This window comes from Chelon labrosus (genome assembly GCF_963514085.1).
Source record: "Chelon labrosus genome assembly, chromosome: 9".
NCBI classification, from domain to species: Eukaryota; Metazoa; Chordata; class Actinopteri; order Mugiliformes; family Mugilidae; genus Chelon; species Chelon labrosus.
In genome coordinates, this window is record NC_140359.1 from 20,819,332 (window position 1) to 20,846,338 (window position 27,007).

General features: G+C 42.4%; 1 protein-coding gene across 2 annotated transcripts; it reads left to right on the plus strand.

The window, feature by feature from the left end:
* Window positions 1-1,009: 1,009 nt before the first annotated feature.
* Window positions 1,010-25,639, plus strand: hsd17b4 (hydroxysteroid (17-beta) dehydrogenase 4). Of its 2 annotated transcripts, XM_084551062.1 has the most exons (26): window positions 1,010-1,281; window positions 1,885-1,938; window positions 3,396-3,503; window positions 4,030-4,089; window positions 4,200-4,221; window positions 4,399-4,445; window positions 5,089-5,173; window positions 7,118-7,305; window positions 9,422-9,513; window positions 9,714-9,738; window positions 9,879-10,007; window positions 12,705-12,817; window positions 17,045-17,157; window positions 17,449-17,572; window positions 17,791-17,842; window positions 18,865-18,936; window positions 20,548-20,651; window positions 20,759-20,824; window positions 21,203-21,272; window positions 21,443-21,549; window positions 22,486-22,572; window positions 22,657-22,743; window positions 22,900-23,038; window positions 23,780-23,907; window positions 24,935-25,069; window positions 25,106-25,639. In XM_084551062.1, the coding sequence occupies exons 1-25, from the start codon at window positions 1,230-1,232 to the stop codon at window positions 25,022-25,024; spliced, it is 2,214 nt and encodes a 737-aa protein (XP_084407188.1). In that variant the 5' UTR covers window positions 1,010-1,229; the 3' UTR covers window positions 25,025-25,069; window positions 25,106-25,639. The 2 variants fall into 2 exon arrangements, with proteins under 2 accessions (XP_084407188.1, XP_084407187.1); XM_084551061.1 differs by having other exon boundaries at window positions 1,011-1,281; window positions 24,935-25,639.
* Window positions 25,640-27,007: the final 1,368 nt, after the last annotated feature.

Sequence of the window (27,007 nt, forward strand, 5' to 3'; positions counted from 1 at the left end):
GAGCATGGGACATCATTTTCACACATGGATTGGCCACCACAGAGTCCAGACCTTAACCCCATTGAGAATCTTTGGGATGTGCTGGAGAAGGCTTTGTGCAGTGGTCAGACTCTCCCATCATCAATACAAGATCTTGGTGAAAAATGAATGCAACACTGGATGGAAATAAATCTGGTGACATTGCAGAAGCTTATCGAAACAATGCCACAGTGAATGTGTGCTTTAATCAAAGCTAAAGGCGGTTCAACAAAATATTAGAGTGTGTGACCTTTATTTTTTGGCCAGGCAGTGTAAATCTAGAGGTGGAAGGTATCTCAGTATAGGCTGCATTCACTGACCTGGCTCAAAATTGTGCCAGTGTTTACACCTCATGATACTTTATACTTACACTCACTTGCCAGGTACACTAGTAAAAATGAATGCATCCTACACTTAATGTTAGTGTAACATAACACTAATCTTAATCGCATTTTCTTTTCTAAGGCTTTGCGTTTACTTCAATATGGTTTAACAGCCCTGCAAACAACATCCTCAAAAATGACGATGACACAGTTGAATTGCCACCTCTCTGACACAGTTTCAACACAAAACTGAACATTATAAAAGTCATGAACTGGGGTTTAGTGCAGGACAGTTGTGTTAGAATGCATTTAGCCTACTTTCACTACCAGTACTTAATGTTTTGGGGTGTGGGTGTATGTTGTCACTGTTGTTGTCACTGGTGGTATTTTAAAAACTGAAATATCAACCTTCAAAATAGCCTCAAGTTTTTTTTTCTTTTGCATTGCCTGCTTTTCAAAGAATCTCAACTAAGAGACAACTAAGCCAATACTATGCTTTGTTGCTGTAGCTGCAGATACTAAATGTCCTTCCTTGCACACAGATGACTTAGACTTAGACTTAGATAAACTTTATTCATCCACAAGGGACAAAGCAGATCGTTTTGAAAAGTAATTTTTTTCTGAAAACTTTGCAAATATGATATAATGCAAAAGTTGGCTACAGCACGACCGTAAGTTTTATTCAGTTTAATTCAACGTCTACTTTCTGAACTCTCCCCTGGTTGGATCTGTGTGCTACACGATCCTGCTTTCTGATTGGCCAGTGCTGAGAACGTCCCTCCGTAAATGCGGAAGTGGAACTTGTACCCTGCTGCTGTCTCCGAAAGCCAGGGCTGTTTTTGTAGCCACAGCGTCGGTTCTCTCTCACGACAGTAACATCTCATAGCAATGTCTTTGTCATTCGAGGGCAGGGTCGTGCTTGTCACTGGGGCCGGAGGAGGTAAAAACAAACAAACAAGGCTTTCCTCGCTGTTAAATATCTTTTGTAACGTTAACTCTGAATGCTAACCTGCTAGTTGTGGAGTTTTTGTAGCCGAGCCAAGTTGTGTGTTTTCGCTCCAAGCATTTAAACAGCACGCCCTTAGCCATTTGTTTAGCTACAGGAACGGATCATGGAGCCGTGGCATGTGTTTATTATACAAAGGAACACATGCATTTGTTTGTGTGGTGTTAGACGTGTGTGAGACATGGACTATAACATCATTATAGTTATTCTGAAGCTACACGGGTGCACATTTAATCTCAATACCCTGCTGACATGACAGCTTGGAAAACAAGTGCATGCCACAAAGTGGTTAAAATAAATAATGACAACAAACGTATTTGCTATCCTGCAGGAGTAGCACCAGGCTTTTTGGCAGTCGTGTCTGTTAAAGAACACGACGAGCAAAGTACAGCAATGGCTTATAATCACTCTGGTGAAAGTGTGTGAAAGGTCGCATGCAGCAGCAGCAGCAGCATCACAACTGTGGTTGCTTATGGAGGCTTTCATTCCAAACAATAACTATAGGGCACTTATTATTATCTCTTTTCTTCTCCACAGGCCTTGGGAGAGAATATGCACTGGCTTTTGGTGAACGGGGCGCCTCCGTAGTAGGTAGGTACATAAAGGATATTCATTGTCAGCCTTGTATGCATCATGTTCTTAGAATCAGTGTAATCAGCATGTGGACTATGTCTGAAGATGTGAACACTTGTATCTTTTTTGTAATCTTGTCTTGAGACTCTCATATCATCATGTGAGTTTTGTACACCGATCAGCCACAACATTAAAACCACTGACAGGTGAAATGATGACATTGACCATCTTGTGACAATTCAGTGTTCTGCTGGGAAACGTTTGGAAGTGGCATTTGTGTGGATGTTACTTAGACATGTAGCACCCACCTAGACCAGACCAGACCAGGCACCCTCACCCTATAGCAGTGACACTCCTTGATGGCAGCAGCCATCCCCAGCAGGATGCAGACTGACACAGGCACTCACACAAAAACGCTTTAGGAACAACTAAAAAGACAACACAAGTTGTTGACCTAGCCTCTAAATTCACTAGATCTCACACTGATCATGTATCTGTGGGATGCACTGGAACAAGCCTGATTCACAGAGGCCCCTCCCTCAACCCATAGGACCCAAAGGCCCCCAGACACCACAGGCCCATGTCCATTCTCTGATGAGTCACAACTGTTTTGGAGGCACAAGTGAGACCTACACAATATTAGGAAGGTGGTTATAATGTTATACCTGATCCGTGTGTACATAAAACATGCAGTATGTACAGAATACTCAATAATATAGTCTTTAAAGTAACCTTAAAATGTTTTAAAAGTTAGGTGATAGAACTTGGTGCTGACTACAAGCAGCAGCAGCAGCAGCAGCAGCAGTGATCTGTAACCAAGAGTGTGATTAAACCCTGCAGATTCTTGCACCTGCTTGAAACAGTGTTAAAGATGAATACTGGTTTAGCACTGATTGAGGTCAGGATGAACAAATCACTGGCGCAGACACTGACCTTAGCAGTAAGCACTATGACATGACCAATCTTCTTCTCCTAGTTTCATTCATTCACAGTGCTTACACTCACAGCAGTCATTTGATCACAACAATCACTCAACTCAGCTTAAAAACAAACCCTGGTCTCGTGCTTAGTCATCCAGAAAAATAGGTCTATTAGCTCCACATAGTGAGTTTTACATATTTTACGCAAGGGGGAAAATGAGTGCTGGTATCAGATATGCAGACTGGATGAAGGCAGTGGAATTGGCAGTGACAGAGAAGTTTCTTTTCAGATTTAGATAAGCTATACCACAAAATGTCATTTATAAAGTGCATCATAAAGATGCTATCTTTTACATAGTTGCAGGTGTTGTGGCAAACATGTGCCCTGTCCAAAATATTAACATTTCCTACTGCCTGGACTGGACTGGACTCAACTCGCTGTTAACTCTGACGAGGAATCGGCTCAGCTACACTCTTCTCCTGCCCTAATCACTTGTGGAGAATTGCAGAACTCACCCCATTATTGCTAATCTTTGTCTTCTTGTTGCAATAAAGTGAATGACCTTGGGGGAAGCACTGACGGCGGCGGAAAGAGTTCTGCAGCTGCTGATAAGGTGGTGGAGGAGATAAGAGCGAAGGGAGGCAAGGCCGTGGCGAACTATGGTGAGACGTTTGGACTAGTCGTCTTCTCTTCTCTTCTCCACACTGCTTACCATGTAGTATCTAGCTTGCAGTGGTAGAATGAAGAACAGTACTGAAGCCCGACTTGGAGGAGGAGGAGGAGAAAAAAAATAACTTTTCTAGAACAAAACAAGACATTGATCATTGTGTTTTATTGGCAATTATGAATCTGGCAGAGGCATACTTTTTTTTTCTTTATCCACTTCGTGACAAACAATGATGCCCAGCAATCAATAGAACCGCAGTGTTACACATCATTACACAATAAACCGACAACACAAGGGAGGCCATCAACTTTTTTTTTCCTCCCTCTGTGTTATGACTTTGTCACACTGACTGTGCACATTGTTTCTATCTGCAAACCTAAATTCAAGGAACAGTTCCACCAAGGCTCTGATCTGCAACCGAACCTAGACTAACAAGAACCAGACAGAAGCTCAGTAGCTTTGACAAAGATTCATCTCTTAACTTTACAAAATGAATTCATTTTTCTGTCATGTGCACACAGATTCTGTTGAAGATGGAGACAAACTGATCCAGGCGGTCTTGGATGCATATGGAAGAATAGGTATGTGCTACCTTTGTATGGCAATCCTGTGGTCATCAGAGTTGATAGTGATGTTGTTAATAAAGTGCATTCAGTTTGGTAATATGTATTTTTCTTTGTTCTTTTCTCAGATGTTGTTGTTAACAATGCTGGGTAAGTCCTTTCACGGCAATAGTTATGTTTTTTTGGGTTTGATTAGATCATCCGATCCTAAAATGGCCACTGGGTCGGAGTTATCATATTAATGTTACTTTAAGCCACGGTAATCGACCAGTTTCAGCTGAGACTGAATTGACTAAAACCCTTTTTTTTTTGCTTTTCTTTGCCAAGGATTCTTCGTGACCGATCCTTTGCCAGGATCAGTGATTTGGACTGGGGTAATTAAAAAATCTTTATTTACATCCGGATCACTGTTTACTCAAGGTGTACAATGCAGCAGTGTCCACAGTTCTGATCTATACTGTTTTAATTTGAAATAATAGTCAATGTGCGCTTGCTTCACCTGTTGCTGTGTTGTATATACAGTCAATGCCCCAGTAGTGCCAAGATGGAAAAGTGGCTTATCAGCTCCAGAGGCATATAAAATGTCCTGGGAATTGTGACTCTGACAGTTTTCGCACACAGTTGTAGCTAAAAGGCTCATTTAAAGTACTGCGGGGCTTAGACAGTATAGGCTTTGTGCGTAGGCTATGCCGCAGACCGGAAGAGCTGTGATTGGTCCACTCGGTAGTAGCGTATTTCCGTCTGCTTCTCCATCTCCTCATTTTCAGATTGATTGTTTTTCATCAATAAAGATCGAACACATGGTGGAAAGATTAAATGAGGAGGTTCGGAAGATACAAACATTTTTATGACTCGTCTTCGGCGAAAATTTCACTCGCCATTGTTGAAAGTGAAGCAGGATGTAGATATGGCTCGCACTGGCACAGGCTGCGTGCGTAGGTTACGGTGTCTAGGTCCCGCAGTACCTTCTTAAAAGTGCCTTTATTAATGTGAACGCACCATTTCTCTGCATTTCAGACCTGATTCAGAGAGTTCACTTACGAGGCTCCTTCCTGGTGACCCGAGCTGCTTGGAACCACATGAAAAAACAAATGTTTGGCAGGTAAGGAGCGCACCTTGTTACGACTATTGATGTGGGTAGAAGATTATCTTTAGCACAGACCATTGCTGGACTTTAATAACCAAAATATCAGCATTAGGTAAAATGGTGTGTGGTAAGGACTGAATAACCAGCACTGGAGCTCTTGAGCTCCCACATGAAGCATGTCTGCCATCATTATTATAGATATCTAGTGTCTTTAGTAATTTTATGGTATAAAATGAAATAAATGTGTTCCAATATTGACTTTAGACAGATTTGCTATGAATATGACTAACTAATGTTGGTGCAGACTATCCTTCAAGTAGAACAGCGTAAAATTATTCAAATATTCACCGGTCTGGTTTTATAGAAAAATCTATATGATGGTTGTTTCTCAGAATCCATGTTGTCAGTTTCCTTTGGAAGATGAATGAAGGTGCTGAATGCATATAATGTTATTTGATTAACTGGGATTTGCCAAAAAGACTTCCTCACTTAAGGCATTTTGACTTGCCAGACTTGGCTGCTTTTGATCCTGATGACCTGCCTTTACTTCAGCTGCCTGGGCTGTCACAATTAAAACTGCAGGCGGCTTGAAGCTTGGAACACATTGTAATGACGTTGTTCCTTTAACCAATCACATTTCAAGTTCATATTCTCAGGCCTTCTCTGTGGCCTATGGTGGCGTTGGACTTTTTCATTACCTCTGAGTGGAGGGTCAGAGAGGTGCTCCGTTTAAGCCAAGCTAGCGGTTCATGTTCAACCAAATCGTCCCTGTTAACATTTTGATAGCTGTTTTTTTAATCCACGATGGCAGAAGGTGGAGAGTCTATCGATTTGGTGGCTTCTTAGAAAGACATATTCACAGCGGACATTGAAAGAAAAGCTGGATATTGTGAGAAAGGGCCACCCAACCCCGGAGTTAGCCTGACCCAGCCGGGGAAAGCGTGTGTCCGCCACTTTCAGGTTAGCAATTATGAGCAGTATGAGGAGAGGGGGAGCTTGAGTTAATTGTCCAATTAAATTTTTTTGTCCCTTGAAAAAGAGAAACAACATATGAAATACTGTCCTCCATTGTTAATGAGAATATATTCATTATATAGCTATAACTAAATACATTTTGGTAAACGGGTAAAACGACAAAACAATTGCCACTGTGTCCAAAAATACGTGGACCTGACATTTTTTTATTTTGTAACGCTCATGGGCAATTTAAAAATTCAATCTCTGTGTGCAGTCAACCTAAACAAAAGTTTATGGTGCATTCAAAGGTAAAGCCACAGCGGAGAGAAATGAAAAAGGAAAAAGGTCAATGACTGGACCATGGTGCTCGCTCTGTCTATGAAACCATACAGATTTATCCGCTGCATCAGATCCCCCAAACGCAACATGTAATGCAAAATGGAAAGATCTGCTCCATGAAAGCTTCTCTCCGGTATTGCCTTTTAGACTTCGTTCCTCTAAAAGTTATCGATTTGAAAGATATTTTATCGTTGCCCGTTTCCCGGAGCTTCCAAGCTTCCCTTGCAGCGTACAGTATGAGTATGCTGCGATATGGATCACTGCGTTCTAATGACCACTGAGACCCGGTGACTCACATGTCTCCTGCAGTTAATGTAGCACTGATGCTTAACCTCATTACTTTTGCTCGACTGAGGTGAACTCTATGCGTGAGATTACTTGCAAAATTGCAAGTGTCGCACTGTTTTCTGAACATGTGTGCATTTATTTTGACGTATAGCCTACAATGGCGCGCAGCTGCACGAGTAAAATGTAAAGATGCGTACTGCTCTTTTCAGTGTGTGACAATTCAGTTATACATATGCATGCTCGCTTGTGTTAATGCATGCATGAAATGTGTGTATGGCTTTGTGAGATTGTTTTTGTGTGTGTGCTGTCTGTGTCTTCCATTTGGTGGCGATGCCTGTCACTTTGCATTAACGCTGACTCGTTGCCTGTGGCCAGAATCATCATGACTGCTTCGGCCTCGGGCATCTATGGTAACTTTGGCCAGGCCAACTACAGCGCCGCCAAGCTGGGATTGGTGGGGCTGGCAAACACCTTGGCAATCGAGGGACGCAAGTACAACATCTACTGCAATACCATCGCTCCGGTTGCCGGGTCACGCCTCACGGAGAACACCATGCCCCAAGGTGAGCATACATACAGTGAATGTATTTGTTCTCTATAACGTCTGTCCGCACTCTCACAGAAACATGTGTTTTCTTCTGGTCAGGCCAAAATGGCGAAAAACCAGAGCTCGTTTCTCCCCAGAACAACGGCATAATGTAATGCCTATTTAATGTTGATTTGCAAAATGTGAGACAACAGCGCTCCTATTAGACATGCAAATTTGTTATCTAATATTCAAGAGTTGTGTTTTCCTTGCTGCTATAATGAGACCATCCAACATGTAAGTGCTTTGATTAAAATGGCTCTGGCCGCCTTATTATGCTGTAGGTGTTAGCTGTCTTATTCAATTTCTAATATATTAATAAGTATACTAATGAAGCATTTATGTTTTTATTTTTTATTATGTTGCAAATCTTGAAATCAGAAGGTGATACGGCCTTGATACCAGTGTGAAAAAGTGTCTTGACGTACACTTATTTGCCAGTTTATTAGGGACACCAATGCAATCACATGTAACAGCCCTGCACAAGATCTTATCTTTCCAGTTTTCAGCATTTGTTTAAAATAACTGAGAGAGCTGTTGTGTTTAAATCAATCCAGTTCAACAGCACCACAAACGGCATCCTCCAAAATGATTATACAGATGAATTACCACCTTTCTCATGCCGTTTCAGCATGAATTTAACATTATAACAGTCATGAAGAGCCCTCTAACCCAGTATTTGTAAGTGTCTGCACATTATGACCATATTGTGCTTTGTAACCATAGCTTTGTTGGCAGGGATGTTGTATTGAGTGACAAACTAAGGCACAGGTGGAGGAAGCGTTTCAGTTTTTACTACACCCTTTGGGAACAAAACTCTTTGGTCGAGGCGTATCCTTGTCAGATGGTAGTGATGAAGGAGATGCTTGAAGCTGATTTGTCAGGTTTGGATTAGCTAGTCTTCAGCGGTTTTGAAAGGAACTTCTCAAAGCGATGGGACGGCCCAAAATGTTGTAGGCTGTCAGGCAAGCCGGCTGGTTCAAAAATAAACAGCGGATCAAATATGTGGGGCGCCTTTTCTTTCTTTTTTTTTTTCACATCCTGAAACGTCTCACAAAATGCCTGGAGGAGTTTTCCACACTCGCATATTCAGATGTCGTATCATATCTCTTGCTCTTTCGCAGCAGGAATGCCCTTTCTTTCTACTTGTACTTCTACTTGCCACAGCTTTAAGTTCACTTGAGATGAATTCACATTTGGAAGCAGGGAGCTGAGAAGCTGGTCGGGACTTTCGAGCGTGACATTCAGCTCTGAGAGGCACTCGATAATTTCCACCACGAAGGCCAAATCACACAGCCGCTTTCTATTTCTGCTTTTCACGACAGATTTTCCCTTTCGCCGCTGTGAGTTGTCACCAGCCAGGATAGAGGGGCTGGTATTGTACGCACCTTGAGACGTGCTTTTATGGTAGTTTCACGGGTGTCTAGCTGAGACACAAATGAAGTTTGAAGATGGGTGTGGTGTCGGTACTTGCAGTATTTGGGCCCATATCTGTAACGTAGTCTGATATGGCACGGAACTGACACTTCAGATCAGTTTTACTCTATCCAGTGGTAGGCCCTTCTTCTGAATGAGCTTCTTAGCTAATCAGTGTGCTCACCATGAAGCGTGCTTGGATATCGATGCCTCTGTGAGGATGCAGTCTTGTGAAAGCTGCTTGTTGTGCTCCTAAATTGCCTCTTGGGCCTGGATTGAACTGTCTCACAGCCAGCATACTTCATACTTCCACTAAGTCAGACTTCTTTTTTTTTTTTTTGTTCAGTCAAATCAGGGCGCCGATATTTTCTTCTGCTCAGTCTTCAGTGGTTCATTTTGGAAATTAAAAGCTTCTTTCCAGCAAGTTCAGGAATCGGTCAAATTATTAGCACTTGCTCATGGCTCATCTTAATTTGTCATGAATTTAAGCGTAACGGCTTCATGTGCCAGTACTGCCGCTACGCACTGACAAATACTGTATATTTCCCGGCTTTTCAACTATCTGGGACAATTAAAAGGCTGTTGACACACGTAATAAATGATGGTTAGATGCAGCAGATGCACTACTGCAAAGAGTAGTACTATTTTATGTGTGTATTTTTTTGTGTTTTATTTAGATATGCTGAACTCTCTGAAGCCTGAGTACGTTGCTCCTCTGGTCCTGTGGCTCTCTCATGAACAATGCCAAGAAAACGGAGGGCTGTTTGAGGTATACAGCAAACAAGCATAAGACGAGCGCAGTCTCACACATACTGTACCGCCTGTAGCTCTGTGTCATTTTATTCTTTGGTCACTTGCAACAATAGTGTAGCACTAAAATATTCAGCTTTCATAAAGAGACGGTACATATTTATTTACATATCTCTCTGTTTGTGTTTGTGCATCTGATCGTGTTTCAACTCCTTTCAGGTCGGTGCAGGCTGGGTTGGTAAACGTGAGTAGCACTGTTTTATTTTTCCTCGGGAAATGTCTGCATGCATTTATGATATTCATTTGCCTCAGGCTCTCTCGACTGTATGTGTGCGATTTTCGCTGTGCGCTGACCCCTTTCTTTGTCCGTGTCCATGTGTGCAGTGCGCTGGGAGCGTTCTCAGGGCCAGATTTTGAGAAAAAAGAACCAACCCATGACTCCTGAGGCTGTCCGGGACCACTGGGACAAACTCTGTGATTTCACAGATGCCACCAAGCCTACTAGTATACACGGTCAGTAGTGCAATGGGACACGTAACGACCTACAAAACCTACGCAGCCTGTGCCTTTGCAAGCTAGGGTGCTAGGCTCTGCGCCGGGTCTGGGCTGTTGCCGTAGTTTCTGCGTCAACTTAGTGCAGAAGTCTAAACTACCTATTGCCCCCTTAGTTTAGAGGTCTGTATCTTGTCAGCTTATCTTGAACATCTACATCTTGAAAATGTAAACCAATTTCTGTTAGACGTCTTTGACTCATTCTTTTAGTCATAGTGATTCAAATAACACGTCACTGCATGGCAGCATAGTTTTGCCCTTTGGCCTCTGAAAGGCTAACTCTCTAGTAATCTGGTGAGTAAGAATTATATGTTGTTTTTAAAAATGGGATTTTGGCCGTGTAGAAGATCTCTCGCTCTCGTGCTTGTTTTCTGAAGTCACAAATAAACTTTACATCGTGACTTTCCTTTCCCGGAAAGTTATAGGTAGGAATGTTGTGTCTGTAATTGCGAGACGTTCCCTCCTTTTAGTTTTTTTTGAATTTGAGTTTGTCATATGCCATTTTCAGCAAAGATTCAAATGAATTAACAGTTTTTAATCTGCAAATTCATCCTTTGGTTTTCCACTGCTTGTCTGCTTCCCTATCACATTGATGTAATCATGATATTAGAAATAGTTGTTGGGAAATGTAATGGTTAAAATTTAGAAAACATGGTTTTGATCATGCTTTCATACTGTGGCTGTTATAATGGTGAAAAATGTGATACTGAAAAGATCTTAATTTCAGTCCTGCTACTTGCTATTACTTGGCACAAAGACCGTAACGCCATTTTACAGTTTTAGAGAAACCATAGAGCAGATCATGGATTTTTTAAAAACTTAAATATCAAAATATGCAGATTTTTCAGTGTTCCAGGGAGTCGCACAAATTTGAGTTTTCCGCCGAATGATTTTCCTCCATTTACTCTCCGCTCATCTACAGTGGATTTACAAGGTGGAGAAAGGGAGCATGGGTGAAGCATACCATGTCGCGTATGAACGAGTGCAGTGTTGTTGTCAAGAAAGGTCCCTTGCAAACAAGAGGGTTGTACATGTTGATCATCGTGTCTCCACCTCCTACACCCTCTCCATTCTCTCAGATGTAGATTTGAAGATGAGGGCGGCGGCGTTAAGATTAGCTGCACGGGCTTGGCAGTCCCACAGGGCGCTAGCTGGTCTAATTAGCATGGCTTTGTAGTGCCTCCTCATTTGTAGCTTGTTACAGAGACTTGTTGCTACCTCTGTTCACCGAGTGACTGTAATGAGTGGCTGTGGCCTTCCTAGCCTCCGATCATGTTCCTCACTTGTCTCAGCCGTCGTCTGTTGTGTGCTTGGGCTGATTCTGGTTTTAAAAACTGAAGCAAATTTAAATTTTTTTTTAGTTTATTAAGTTTATTCCTACACAAGGCTTAATTGTAGTTGTCTGTATCCTACGCATGGACAAACTGTCAGATATATGGGACTCCAAAGTCTCCTGGTGTGTTCACAGACTGATACCATTTAATGGCACCAATTTGAAAATCAAAGACATGCATCAGTCAGCAATAACTTTATGACCATCGACAGGTAAAGTGAAGGACACTAATCCCCTTGTTGTAATGACACCTGTCAATAGGGTGGGACGTATTGGGCAGTAAGTGGACATTTTGTCCTTAAAGTTGAGATTTTAGACGCAGGAAAAATGGGCAAGTTGAAGGATTTGAGCGACTTGCGACCTCCAAATTTTGTGAGGTGGTCTGGTCTGTTGTATCATGGATGGCTGGGTGAATGTGCATCACTTACCTGGGGAAGAAGGCAGGCCGTTGGAGGCAGTGTGATGCTTTGAGCAACGTTCTGCCGGGGGACATTGCCATTCATCGTGCCATTGACACTTATCATCCATGCACAACCTTGGTGACGGTGGCTTCTTTCAGTAACATAGTGCTCCCTGCCACAAAGCAAAAATTCAGGAATGGTTTGAGGAATACAACGGCGAGTTTTGTGGTGTTGATTTAGCCTCCAGAGTCTCCAGATCTCAATCCGATTGAGCTTCTGTGGGATGTGCTGGACAAACAAGTCCGATTCCATCGAGGCCCCGCTTTGCAACTTGGAGAATTTAGAGGATCTGTCGCTAAAGTCTTGGTCAGTGCAGTGGAGTTCATGCCTCAGTGGGTCGGAGCTGTTTTGGGGACCTACGCAGTTATTCGGCGGGTGGTTTTATTCCTATAATAGTACATTTAGGTAATCATGCTTTTTCGTTTTATTGCCAAGACCTTTATTGTTCATTAGTCCACAGAAATGAAAATACAAGTATTTTTGAAAATGTCAAAGTCTCCCTTTTAAGGACTGTATTCTCCTCAGCTCAAATCTTGCTGGAGTGCCAACCCGTCATGAGAGCCAATTTCCACTTCACTCATGCTGTCAGCACTTGTTGTCTAATATAAAAAGTAAACCCCCTCGCAGAATTAGCTGGATCATTTTAGCTGGCGAACACAATGTTATTCTGGACGAGTTAAACCAAGTATGAATGATGGTTGTCAAGATGAAGCCAGTCACGCAGGAGTCTCTGAAGATGTATATTAAAATATATTCAAGTGCGCCTTTGGAGATTCCTGAGTCGTAATGAACGCTGAATCATTTCACCTGTCGCCTCATCTTCTTCATCTTCTGTGTCTCGATTTCTTTCTCAACTTTGTGCAGAGTCTCTGCAGTCGGTGATGCATGTGCTGTCTCAAGTGGAGTCGGAGGGAGAGGTCGGCGCGAATCCAACAGCGGCTGCAGCCTCGGTGGCGTCAGGATCAGGGTTAAATCCTGTGAGTAGACATGGCTGCTGCTGCTGTTTTTCCTTTCACAGTAATGTACAAGCTACCTTCAGATTTTGAAAAATGTCAGTGCCCTACAGTGCATGGTCAATATTCCATAACCCCCTCCCCCCACCCCACAGCAGCCAATTCTATCTACCCTATGACAGATCTTGTTATTTTGGACTGCCTATGTTCATTAAGTCTGGTTAGTACGTATTCCTTTGCTCCCAGAACGTGGGATCACCGCTGGACAAAAACTGAAATTACCTTGAAGGCTGTTATCATTTTTAATTGGTTAATCCCTCCATCCTTCCATTTGCTGCTGATTACCTGGGTCCAGATTGCATTTATTAATTCTAGGCCGTATCGTCTCAGTTGGATTTCTATCGCTTACCTTGCTTTTATTTGATTACTGTTTTTATTGGAGGTAATGTGTTATATATTAGCCAGACATTCGTATCAGAATATGCGTCTGGGAAATTGGATTTCATTACCGGCCGTGTTTCAACCAATACAGAGACAAAAATGGCAATTTGTTGTAGGCAAATTAAACTCCATGGCGCTCAGATGCCGTGTAAGACTACTTTGCAGTTACTTTTCTGTCCATCGAACAGATTCGATTGGCCCGGTAGAGGTTTTCCTGGAGCATAATCAGTTCCCAACGGACCGACTCCAGAAAAAAAAAAATGGTATTTTCACACTGTCACTTAAACTCCATCAGTGCTCTTCTCCCCATCATTTACTCATATTCTGTCACTCGTCCTACTGAGAATGTAGAAGTCTCTGTTAGCTGTAAACCGATTCGAACATGGCAGCTCATGACTCTTTAATGCCGCCGCACTGTATCTAGTCGGTTAGGATAATGACCTTCTCAGCTCCCTCAACATACATAAGTACTTTGATGTCCCCCAGTCAATATGAAATAGTGATGCACCAGACAAGCGGCTGCACAGATTAGCTCTTAGAACGCAGCACACAAAAAGACGTGGGATCACGGCTCCCTGGATGGGTGCTCGTTCACTTCACTGTGTTCCCAATCACAGAAAGTGAACTCGTTACAGGTCACATATGGCTGCTTGAATAAAACATGGGGCCACAAGTAGAACTGCAGCACGTGAAGTAGTTATTCATAGAAACAGCCACCATCTCCTGCTGAGCTGTACTGTATCCTATAGTCTAGAAATGCACACACATTAACAGGTATTATGTCTTAATTCCACATATTTAAGAAATATATTCAGATTTTTGTTATATTATAGAAGAAACATAATAATCATAACTTAAAGAATGAATGATTTACGTGCAGCGTGCATTGTTAATTTAGCAGCACCGGATAAGAAGTGAGCGCTGCGTCCCGAAAGCTGTTTACACTGCACTCCATATACCCAACTATTGCAAGAAATACCCAAGTACATGATAAATATGTGTATTTGTCAGTATTTATTGATAATGTAATCTTATATATTTATCAAAAATGCTTTTTGGGGGGTTTTATTCTGTCATCGATCAAGCTACACATAATGCACACATGCCCAGATATTCACACAATCTAACATGCAAAAATAGAAAAGCATAAATAGTATAAAATCCTAACATTTGTACGTCCTGTAAGACGTTAACAGCGCCTCATTAGACTGGCTCGGTAATATCACGATTAAGTACTTCAAATTTTAAATCATGTACGCTCACTGTCGGGTATCGGTGTCCTCTCCACTGTGTGAGCGGTTGTCTAATGAGAGATTTGGAACAGAGTCACAACGTAGCCTCGAGCCAAACATCACCATTGTGTCCTCATCTGACTTGGCTTTGTCATGCGTAAGTGTGTGCACGTGTGTGTGTGTGTTCGTTTTGTTTTTGTGCAGCTCTACAGTACACACACACTCTGTTAGTGACATTCGTGTCTCTGTCCTCATCGTGGTATGTGGAGCTCAAGTTAAGTCGTGCTGCTGCTGCTGTGTATTATAGCGTCATGTATTGCTCATTATAGCTGCATATACAACAGAAATGTCACCACTCATCCAAGTGGCTGCTCCAGTTCTAAATGACTGCTGAGTAGTTTTGGTTTTTATTAGGAGCATCTGGTGGTGCCCACCTGAAAGTCAAATGACTCTAGTCTGTTGACCAACCCGATACTCGCCTGTAACTGGAACAAAGTTGTACATCGGTAGGAAGAAAGAGGAAAGAAAAACGTTTTTAACACATATTTTCAGGGCGTTTCACACCAGATTAGATCATCCACTGGATGGATGTTACACTGCAATTACATTGTCACCGTGTAATATCGCTTTTGCTTGGAGCTTAATTTTTATCTTGATTTTTTTTTTTTTGATTCAATCCCCTCGACTGTGACTTCAATCTGTGTGTGTGGATGTAAGATAACGTACCCTGATCCGCCACAACATTATGACAGGAGAAGTGAATAACATCTTGTGACAATACAATGTTCTTCTGGGAAACTTTTGGACCTGGCATTCATTCATGTGGATGTTACTTGGACATGTAGCACCCACCTAGACCAGACTAGGCACCCCCACCCCATAGCAATGACACTCCTTGATGGCAGCAGCCATCCCCAGCAGGATGCAGCCTGACACAGGCACACACACACAAATGGTTTTCGGAACAACTAAAAAAAAAAAAACGAAGAACAGCACAAGGTGTTGACCTGGCCTCCAAATTCACTAGATCCCAAACTGATCAAGTATTTATGGGATGCACCGGAACAAGCCTGATCCACAGAGGCCTCTCTCCTCAACCCATAGGACCCACTAACAACATTCTGTTGCCAGACACCACAGGACGCCCCTCAGTAGGCCCATCTCCATTCTCTGATGAGTCACAACTGGTTTAGAGGCATAATCCACATTATTTAATTCACTGGTTGGTGGTTTTAATGTTCTGGCTTGTCTGTGTTGTACAGAAGTCCTAAAGAAATAAGATATCAAAGACGGGCCAATATGATTATTAAATAAACTGTAGGAACATGTTAAGAATAAAACAGATACTTGTATAATTCATTTTGCTGGTGCAGCTTTCTCCAGTTTCCATAGTAGCTGTGATAGAAAATGATTGACCAGCTTGAGTCTGATCAGAGAGCTCCTCCGGACGACCTCGGGCTGAGAGTAATGAGAGTTTTAAAACATTTACAGTACAGCTGAGGGCTTCACTTTATTGAGCTTTAAACGGCCTTCCTGACTCTTTGTGCCATTAACACTTGATTACTGCCAGCTCATTTTGCATCTGCTCGTTAACAGGAGTGCCCCTTTCTGCTCCGACCACTAGTCGAGGTCGGGATACGTTTTTATTTATTTATTTTTAAATTGTGCTGAACACTCGCAGCGCTCTGCCCGGTCCGGCCCAGGAGTACACTTCTGAACTGCTGATTCCTCTTTGTGAGATCCCAGTTGTCCCCAAACAAGTGACTGCTGATGATCACAGATTAAATCAAACTGGAGCATCGTGACAAGTTTAAGATGAGGAGAATCTATAGGATTGTTGAGTTTTCTTATATTTAAAGGAGTGTTTAAGACAGAAAAGACAGCGGCAAGAACGATTTTTAAATGGTAATCAGGAGCAAACCTGAACATAGAGGCAGGTTTTGTTTGCTGTAATCATTCCTCCTTTTTATACTGACGCTGAACATCTTTATTTAATGTAAGTGAGGGGTGACAGAATCTAATTAGCCCTTATATTATTCACTTAAGGTTAAACAAACTGAGTGAACATCCTCTTTTATTTCTCTGCTTTATTGCACTGGAAGGATAGTAATAAAAAGTAGGAAGATATCCTCTTAGTTTGTTTAAATTGAATTGCAGCAGTCTCATTGTGACTTTAAATAAACGTAGTAAAACATTTTAGGAAGTAAAGAGGGCTGTACTTGTTTTATATTTATATCACCGACACTTGAAGCACCTCAAAAAGAGAGCTTTTAGTGCACTGGCATTAACAGAAAGAGTTACACTTGAAAAACTGCAACCCTACTCTTCCTGCTGCTTTTAGCATCCTAAACACCACATATAACTATTTTAGACAGATAAAATGAAAGGAAGTCTGTTTGTCTCAGGTGCTGCTGTATGTTATGAGGAACTGATTAATTCACTGGTTGTTTGGGTAGACTTTTTGTATTCAGAAGCTGAGCTTTGGAGATAAACCACCATGGTGTGGTCTTGGCACGCTGATTTTCTTTGTTTAATTAAATTATAGAGTGTCCTCTCCTCTCCTCTCCTCTCCTCTCAGACTCAGGCTGTGGGACAAAAGCTACCACCATCCACGTTCAGCTATACCCATACCCAGTCCATCCTCTACGCGCTGGGCGTCGGCATGTCCACCAAAGACCCCGATCATCTGAGGTGTGCATCCGATTGTGTTAAATATCTTCCCCCGGGGCCCTGAAAAGGCAAATTGTGTGAAATTGAACTGCTAGTTACTGCTTCAGTCATTACTTCTACCTTGACCTGCATGGAGGAATAAAAACACTGGAATCATTCCACGCTGACACACACACACACTCACACACTCACACACACGCACACACGGCCATCTGTGCCGTTATTTTGGTCTTCATCTCCAAACTGTTCCTGCAAAAGCTTTTTTTTTTTTTTTTTCCCTCACAGTCGGCTAACACTTGCGTCCTAATGTAGGTTCCTGTATGAAAACCATCAAGACTTCAGCTGCCTCCCCACCTTCGGGGTCATTACAGCCCAGGCGGCCATGATGGGTGGCGGCCTGAGCTCAATCCCTGGACTCGAGATAGACTTCACACAGGTCAGACTACGTCCAGATCGTCTGAAATGTTGTGTAAACTTGCTTGTGAGCAATTTAGTTGTGCGTGCATATGCGTTGCACATATTTGCATCCATATGGTATACTTCACGCTATGTTGCACACAAGAAGGACTCACAGCTCGCACATTAGTCATGCTAATGAGGCTGCACGACTTTGCTATGAGTATATATATCACAGCTGCTGTAATGCTTTGTCAGGTATTGCACGGGGAGCAGTATCTGGAGATTTACAAACCTCTCCCAACCTCAGGTATTTCCTCTTTACTATTACACTACATACAAATATTTAATGTGTTATTGTGATTCTTACATTATAGTAACACTAGTCTGAATTTATTAGATAATTTAGTCTAGACACAAAGTACCTCTCTAGGTCTTTGCAAGTTAATTTTTCTGCTGCATCTCAACCCTGTCCGTGCCATTAAATTCAAGCCGCAGAGCTCGGTTGTTGTTTGTTTTTCCGAAAGATAAATCCCTGACAGTCTATCAAGAGTCTAGAAGGTCATTTAACAGCACTTTCTGCTGTTAGTTTGAAGATATTCCAGGATTCCCCAAAGACTCTGCTAACCATCTATGTGTTGTCTGAACCTGTTGTGACTGAAAGGAATTCAGCCTTAAAGCAGGAATTCGGTCTTAAAGCCGAGAGTCTGTCTGCAGAAATAAATAAAACATTGATGAAGATGGTAGCCGGCAATGACCTGTCTGTTTTATTAGTGTACAAAATGAACTAAATCGGGGACTATAATGGTAAACAATTTAAAATCCTTGAACTGGAGTAGATTGGACCTGCTTGAAAATTGTAGCCTGACTCAATTCTTATCAGTGAGTATGAGTCTGGTAAAACTATTGGGATTTTATTATCAAAACGTAATTAAATCAGCTTTATTTGCCACGTATATATGTACACACATACGTTGAAGTTGTTCTCTGAGTTACGGACCGTGTTTTAAAACTCGGCATGCAGCTGGATAGTCCTCCAACCAATCAGAGCCCTTTTGTTTTAAACAAATCTAACTCCACTGTGCTCAGATCACGTGTACGACGTGCACTCTTCCCTTCGTGCCTGCACAAAGCCCGCCCGAACGATTTGATTAATCCTTTCCCGACGGAGCGACTCCAGAAAAACTTGCAATCTGTGAGAAACAATTTATATGGGAATATGCAAGTATTGCACCAAGTGTTAAATGACCTCGTGGATTTTTTTTTTAGGGATGCTTTGTGACTTGATTGTTAATATTAACTATGAAGTAAATGGGTGAAATCCATTTTCAGGTAGCCTGACCTCCCACACCTCCGTAGCAGACGTGTTGGACAAAGGATCTGGAGCCGTCATCCACTTGGACGGTGAGTTCCTTTCCTTATAAACTGTTATTCTTGTATATTTAGTTTTGCTTTCACCACTTTAACGTATCTTTTACCTGAAAGTTGCCTCCCAGGCTGAATTAATAAAATTCACAGCCCGTGTCTAGAAGGGACTAAAATAATGGACTGAGAACGGATCATATTTTTTTTCTTTTTGGCAATTCCTCACAGATGGATGATATTGGAGTCGCTCTGATCTATAATTAATCCAACTTAAAACAAATAACACGGGATCTGAGCTTCCCCCGAGCGATCGCAGAGGGGAATTTGTTTGATGAAGTGCCTTCATATAAATTAAACCAGCCTGCTTCTGTTACAGTGAAAGTTATTTCTTTTACAGACGGCGCGACTTTTATTTGTCTTGCCTGATTGTGTTTTGAGCTGACCTAATGAAATAATGCTGACTCTAAAATGGACTGCTGCTAAATGTTCCTTCACATTCAGCTTCCATGTGTCTGTTTTCCCTCTCCCTGACTGGTGTCTGGCACACGTTATAGTTAATGTGCATCTGTGCTGCGCTGAATGCCGTTTGGTTTGATCTCCAGGCAGCTGGTTTCTGTACCTCACATTTATGAGTTTATCATTCTGAAACATGAAGAGAACTGGAATCAAAGGCTGTTAATAATGAAATAATTAAAATGTTCCTGCCAAAAGCACCTTTGCTCTGCTTTTTACAACATTCATATTCACCCTATGCATTAATCCTGTACTGTAGCAATAATTAATAAAATTTAATAGTACACCGATGAGCCACAACATTAAAACCACTGATGGGAGAAGTAAATAACATTGACCATCTTGTGACAATTCAATGTTCTGCTGGGAAACCTTTGGACCTGGCATTCATGTGGATGTTACTTAGACATGTAGCACCCACCTAGACCAGACCAGGCACCCCCACCCCATAGAAATGACACTCCTTGATGGCAGCAGGATGCAGCCTGACACAGACACACACCCAAAAATGGTTTAGGAACAACTCAAACAAAAACTTGAAAAACAGCACAAGGTGTTGACCTGGCCTCCAAATTCACTAGATCCCAAACTGATCAAGTATCTGTGGGATGATCCACAGAGGCCCCTCCCCTCAACACATAGGACCCAAAGGCCCCCTACTGACAACATCCTGTTGCCAGACACCACAGGACACCCTCAGAAGGTCCATGTCCATCCTCTGATGAGTCACAACTGTTTTGGAGGCACAAGGGAGACCTATACATTATTAGGAAGGTGGTCATAATGTTATGCCTGATCGGTGTAGGCCACAGATGAGGGCCACTCTGGTGCATTATGTATCTGTTTTTTTTATTTTTCATCTTGTTTTATTGCATTAAACATACTGTGCATGCACTCACTTGCCACTTCATTAGGTACACTAGTAATAAACACATTCTAATAATATTTCTATTATTGTGGCAATCCCTTTAGAGTTTAATTCAACTGCAGAGCTAACTACATCCTCCAAAACCATCAAACAGTTGAATTACCGCTTTTCTGATCATTCAGGTCAAGGCAGAATGCATTTATGAGTGTAAGCATGCATGGAAGACTGAACACTAAAATGTCTTTATTTTTTATTTATTTATTTTACAGTGAACACCTACAATGGAGATGAGCTGGTGTGCTTCAACCAGTTTTCAATATTCGTGGTCGGAGCCGGAGGCTTCGGTGGAAAGAGAACGTCTGACAAAGCCAAAGTACATTTTCTGCATTTGAGTCACCAGTTTACCAGAACACACAAAAATAAGACCTCAATCCTTCACATTTTTAAGTAATATTATTTGTTTTTTTTTAATTCCTCCAGGCTGCACTGCCTCCTCCTAAACGCGCACCAGATGCCGTGGTGATTGAGCCGACCACGAGAGACCAAGTGAGTGCGCCTGTGTGTGGGTTTGGCTGACCGAATAAATCAGCTGCACTGCAAATATGTGGGTGAAAACAGGACAGGATGGTGTTTACGTGCCTCTGAAGGAATCAAAAAGTTTTAGTCAGAATGTGACGGTGTGGAAGAAGAAGTATGATGCAGCAGAAAGTAAAATAAGGAAGGGGAATTTTTTTTAAAAAACAAATCCCCTGAGCAGTTTACATGACTGCGACTGTATTACTTCAAAGACGTTCTTATTTTAGCTACCTCTTCTATTGCCTTCATGATAATTTAATTTCATCCCACGTCTGTGTACGAGGAGTTCAGAGGTTTATGAATTAGATATAGATCTAAACAAAGTGTGTTCCCCTCTCATGGTTGCAGGCTGCCTTGTACCGTTTGAGCGGAGACTGGAACCCTCTTCACATAGACCCCAGCTTTGCAGCAATGGGAGGTAGGAGTCCATGGATCCATTTAGGGCTTGACAGGGGGGTCGGAACTCGATCTTTAACTGGGATTTTAAGTCAAGTGCTGGGGTTTTGATCTCATGTATACTTGAACACGGCGTACTCAAAAAAATAAAATAAATAAATAAATAAAAAATAAAAAATGCTCTCTGCCCAGGCTTCAAGTCTCCCATCCTGCATGGCTTGTGCTCACTCGGCTTCGCTGGGAGACACGTCCTCAAGCAGTTCGCCGACAATGACCCTTCCAGGTTCAAGGCTATGAAGGTGAGCATTACCGCAGACTTTATCCAAAACCATTTGTCTGTTATAATGCCTGAATCTGTATGAATTTGCAATATAACTGGAAAGAAAACCCTTCTGGAGGATTGGCTAAATGGGAACTGGCCAAGTCATGCATGAAGTTGTATGTGGTTGTGTTAGGCTGCATACAACTTCACACACATTAAATAGCACAGTACTGATCTTCCCTTTGTCTTCAGCTGTCTGAGCAGACGGTGAGAGGGGCAGGATGCACCGATTCCCTTTATTTTTATTTTTTTAGATAGAATTGACAAAAAAGGCCTTCAGAATCTATATTCTGACATATAGCCGATTTATTCTATTTATGTATTGTATTTTATTTCCCTGTTGTTGCTTCCTAGATTAACATCACCTTTCCCCGTAGGACACCTCAACAAATAATATTCTCTCGTCAGTTTTCACGACTGCTGCGTATCTCAGTGACCCGTGCGCTGCTTTGCCTTATCCTGGCATTCTTCAGTCTTCTTCATGTCAAAGAGGCTTCCTCTTTTATTTTATGCACAGTACAGCTCTGCTGCAATAAGACATGACCTGCAGCTTTAAGTAGCTGCTGTAGGTTTTTTTTTTTTTGAGCTAGCTCTATTACTGCTGAATATTTTTTAATATTTTCATTAGCTGATTTTAAGCTTTTTGTTTTTCTTAATGAACATTTTCTGAATGAAAGGCAGGAAAAAACAATTTCAGACGCATAAAGTATATCTATATGTCAGTGTCAGTATGAACCAGCACCATTCATTAAGTTAAAATAAGCCATCCACTGCAGATTTTGGATCCAGTTTGACCAAGGTTTACTTAAAAAGTCAGATTGGTTGAGGATAACAAAGTTTAATGTCATATAAATAATTAAGATCCAACGTCTCTACCGCTCCCTCTTGTAACAGCTGTCTCTCTTTATCTCAGGTTCGCTTCGTTAAGCCGGTGATGCCGGGCCAGTCGCTGCAAACTGAGATGTGGAAGGAAGGCAACAGGATTCACCTCCAGTGCAAAGTGAGTGTTGAGCATTAGCCTGGATCGTTTCGGTGCTGCTCTCGGCTCGTGTTGCTCTGATCAGCGCTCGTCTCTTTCTCACAGGTGAAGGAAACTGATGCCGTCGTCCTCGCTGGGGCCTATGTGGACTTACATGCCGCTTCAGGGGCTTCACCAGACACTCTCACTCAGGTACTCTACTCAGAAAATGCTCAGTTTAGTCAACAGTCTAACTCTGAATCTCTGGTTTTTGTAATTTAGCACGAACAATGAATTGTCACAGAATTAATTCGCAAATCGCGAAAATATAAAATGAGAAGTTTTCGAATTGCTCTTATTTTTGTGCAGGGAGGAGGCCTCCAGAGCGAGCTGGTGTTTGCAGAGATCGGCCGTCGTATGAAAGAGATGGGCTCAGAGTTGGTCAAGAAGGTGAACGCCGTGTTCGGCTGGGAGATCACCAAAAACGGCGTGAACGCTGCACAGTGGAGTGAGTGAACTGAAAGGTGTACGAACGCATTCAGCTCAGGGTAAAATGCTGCAAAGCTAGGCAGCGATACAAGACACTAAAACACAGTAAAATAATAAATGAAAAGACATTGTGGAAGTACAATAAACCGATCAGCCGCAGCAGTAAAACCACCTTCTTAATATTGTGTAGGTCTCCCTTGTGCCTCCAAAACAGTTGTGACTCATCAGAGGATGGACATGGTCCTTCTGAGGGTGTCCTGTGGTGTCTGGCAACAGAATGTTGTTAGTGTGGGGTTTTTGAGGGGAGGGCCTCTGTGGATTATCCCACAGATACTTGATCAGTTTGGGATCTAGTGAATTTGGAGGCCAGGTCAACACCTTGTGCTGTTTCGTGTTTTTTTTTTTTTTTTTTAGTTGTTCCTAAACCATTTTTGTGCCTGTGTCAGACTGCATCCTGCTGGGGATGGCTGCTGCCATCGAGGAGTGTCATTGCTATGGGGTGGGGGTGTCTGGTCTGGTCTAGGTGGATGCTACATGTCTAAGTAATATCCACATGAATGCCAGATCCAGAAGTTTCCCAGCTGAACATTGTATTGTCACAGGATAATTTTAATGTTGTGACTAATCTGTGTTCGTGCAAAGCAAAACATAAATTCTTAGTTGTGGAAAAGCAGAGCAGATATCCTCGGAGAGAAGTAAAGCTCTGTCTGAGTTTGATTTATTCCATTTTTTTCTTTTTTCTCCCGCTCTCTTCCTCCAGCCATCGATCTGAAGAACGGCAGCGGCTCCTTGCACAAAGGCCCTTACAGCGGAAAGGCAGATGTGACCATGACGGTGTCGGACGAAGACTTCATGGAAGTGGTGCAGGGGAAGCTCAACCCTCAGAAGGTGACAAACACGTAGACTTTATTCAGTCACAATCAATCTCAGACGAAACGGCGTGCTTCAGCTAAAAAAACAACTCCTCCCTCGCCGTGCGGGGAACGACCTTGTTTTCCTGCATGTTTATTCATTCACCCACTGCTGTTTGTTGATAGCGGTACGTGCTCACGCAAGAGGACACGTTTGGCTCCGGTGCCTTGTAACAGCGGCAGAAATGTAGCCTCATATTTTTCAGTCACGTCTTCTTTGTGATGTTAAAGTCTGCTTGTACGTTTTAATTAAAGGGAAAGTGCCTTTGAGGAGCCCTTCAATCTGTAATGACTTCTCTCTTGATCCTGTCATGTCAGATAAAAAATGGAAGCGGCGATCTATCGGGCCCGGTTCAGAAAGCACTCAGCATGGGTAATCAATCGACACTGCTTGTTATGTCTGAGGCATCTCATCTGTCACCGGCAGAGCGGCAATCACTGTACAGAATTGATATGCTTCCTGTAGCGCTTGATATTGATCCGAGGCCCCGTGCGTCTGCGTGCGCGCTCTCTTCACGAGGAGTGTCGGCAGGCTGCGGCGCTGCTGAAGATCCCTCAGGCGATGAAAGGAGCAGCTGGAGAAAGATTAGTCGGCGGAGTTGAAAGGGATGCCGCTAACTGTCATCTGGGGTCATCATAAACCCATCGCGTGGTTGATTTTAGCCGAGGAAAGCCGCGCGCGCGTCATCAGTAGTTCCGCCAGTAAAGGAACTTCTTCTTCTTCTTCTTCTTCTGTGCAGGCTCATGAATATGTATGTCCTCACGTTTTTCCTGCTGCCAGAGCCCCGGTGGTCACATATTCCATTTTGCCCGAGACCTGGCTCGTCTCTTTTTTTCATTTGTATGAAGTGTTCGCTGCTGGCGCCTTGGCTGTCTTCTTTTCCCCACGTGCATGGAGACAAGCAACAGACAGGCTGCTACAAAATAGAGGAGACTCTGTGGAGGAGACTCTGGAGGAAAAAAAATAATAACTTTAAGTGTGTGTGTGTGTGTTGTTTCGTTAGGCGTTCTTCGCTGGCAAGCTGAAGGTTAGAGGGAACATCATGCTGAGTCAGAAGCTGGAGGTCATCCTGAAGGACCACGCCAAGCTGTGAGCTCCTCCGCCAACCAATCAGACGACTCGAGGGACTGAACGACCAACCAGCTCCCGTTCTTCTTACTTTCCTTGGCCTTACACGCTTTGCCTCTCAAAGGGAGAGCATTACAAACATCCAGACAAGATTAATTAACGAATGAATTCTCCCATATAAATTAACTTTGACTTTACTCATAACACATTTCCTTCATTCTTTCCCATTTGTGGATATTTACCTGTTTCCCCTGATGCGAGTAGCTTAAGATGAAGTCCGTCCTCTCTGAATATGCTCCTGATACGCGGGTCAATGTCAAACTCAACCAGAGATTCTTAGGATTTAATCCAGTAAACTATTTTACTAAATCAGTTAACTTGGATTGGAGTGACAACGGTTCAGTTTCATCTTTAATCTCAGCCAGGCTGTCGTCGTGTGTCTGATGTCTCCGTGTGAATAATTCACCAAAGTCAGAAACAGTTTTATGTGTCTGAAACTGTAACCAACACAGAGCTGGGTAGGCAGAAAGAGTTTAAAAGTTATTAAATAATAATAATAATAATAATCATCTACCTTTTAATAATGCAAACTGTGACGACATTGGACGGTCGGTCTTCTGTTGAAATAAAATAATTCTGAATAAAAGCTCATTTGTGTTTGTTTAATACTTTCACACTTGTGTGGCTGTGGTTGCTTGGTACCTGCACGACTGGCTGCTTAAGGGCCTGGGTATTTCGCTCAGAGTAGATAAAAAGAGAGCCGGGCAGCAACGGTGAGGTTAATCTGTAACAGCTGGATGTCTAAATCAACATCTGCCTTCATATCAACCACATCAGCTTGAAGACGTTGGGTGAAGTCCCTGTGTGTGCAGAGGATGCAAAAGATGTGATGTGCTGAAAAAGACTGCAAGTACATAAACAATGCATAAAATATTAGAAAAAGTGGTGTAGATGTGTTTTCATTCGCGCATAATCACCTGTAACTACAAACAGTCCCATTTTTGTTAGAATAAGTCGTCCATGTCTACATAGGGAGCTGGTCTTATCTAAAGGGTCCACCATGTCCCACAGCAGGACAGTCACTGGACCTAAGAGGACTTTTCACGTTTTAACATTTAAGTAACGACCACTTCTTTCACACTAGGAACAGGACGGTTAGAGTTTTTATACGTTATATATTGTACAATGGAAATAATGTGTATTTGATGGCTCTGTTCTGTATCTCCGTAGATAGATGTTCTTCTATTTCCTGCATTTTGTGACATTTTATAAATGATTCCCTCTGAATCCCACTAAAGACAATGTAAAAAAAACAAAACAGTGGCTACAACAAGCTTTTACACCAATCAGCCACAACATTAAAACCACCGACAGGAGTGTTCTGCTGGGAAACCTTTGGACCTGGCATTCATTCATGTGGATGTTATGTACCACCCACCTAGACCTGACCAGGCACCCCCACCCCATAGCAATGACACTCCTTGATGGCAGCAGCCATCCCCAGCAGGATGAAGCCTGACACAGGCACAAACACACAAAAACGATTAAGGAACAACTAAAAAACAAAACAAAACACGAACAGCGCAAGGTGTTGACCTGGCCTCCCAATTCACTAGATCCCAAACTGATCAAGTATCTGTGGGATGATCCACAGAGGCCCCTCCCCTCAAAGGCCCCCACTAACAATATTCTGTTGCGAGACACCACAGGACACCCTTAGAAGACCCATGTTTATTCTCTGATGAGTCACAACTGTTTTGGAGGCACAAAGGAGACCTACACAATATTGGGAAGGTGGTCATAATGTTATGCCTGTATTTCCTTATTTAGCAGATTTTACATCACAAGGTTTACACCATAACTCTCAAGTTGCCCTCAGTCCTTCCAATGGGACCAGTTTGTTCAGATTATTAGAAGAACACTAGCGTCATCACCCGTTGTCAAAATGACAGAAAAACCAAACATCTTCTCATGTTACATAACTCTTTTATTCCATCAGTACATTTTC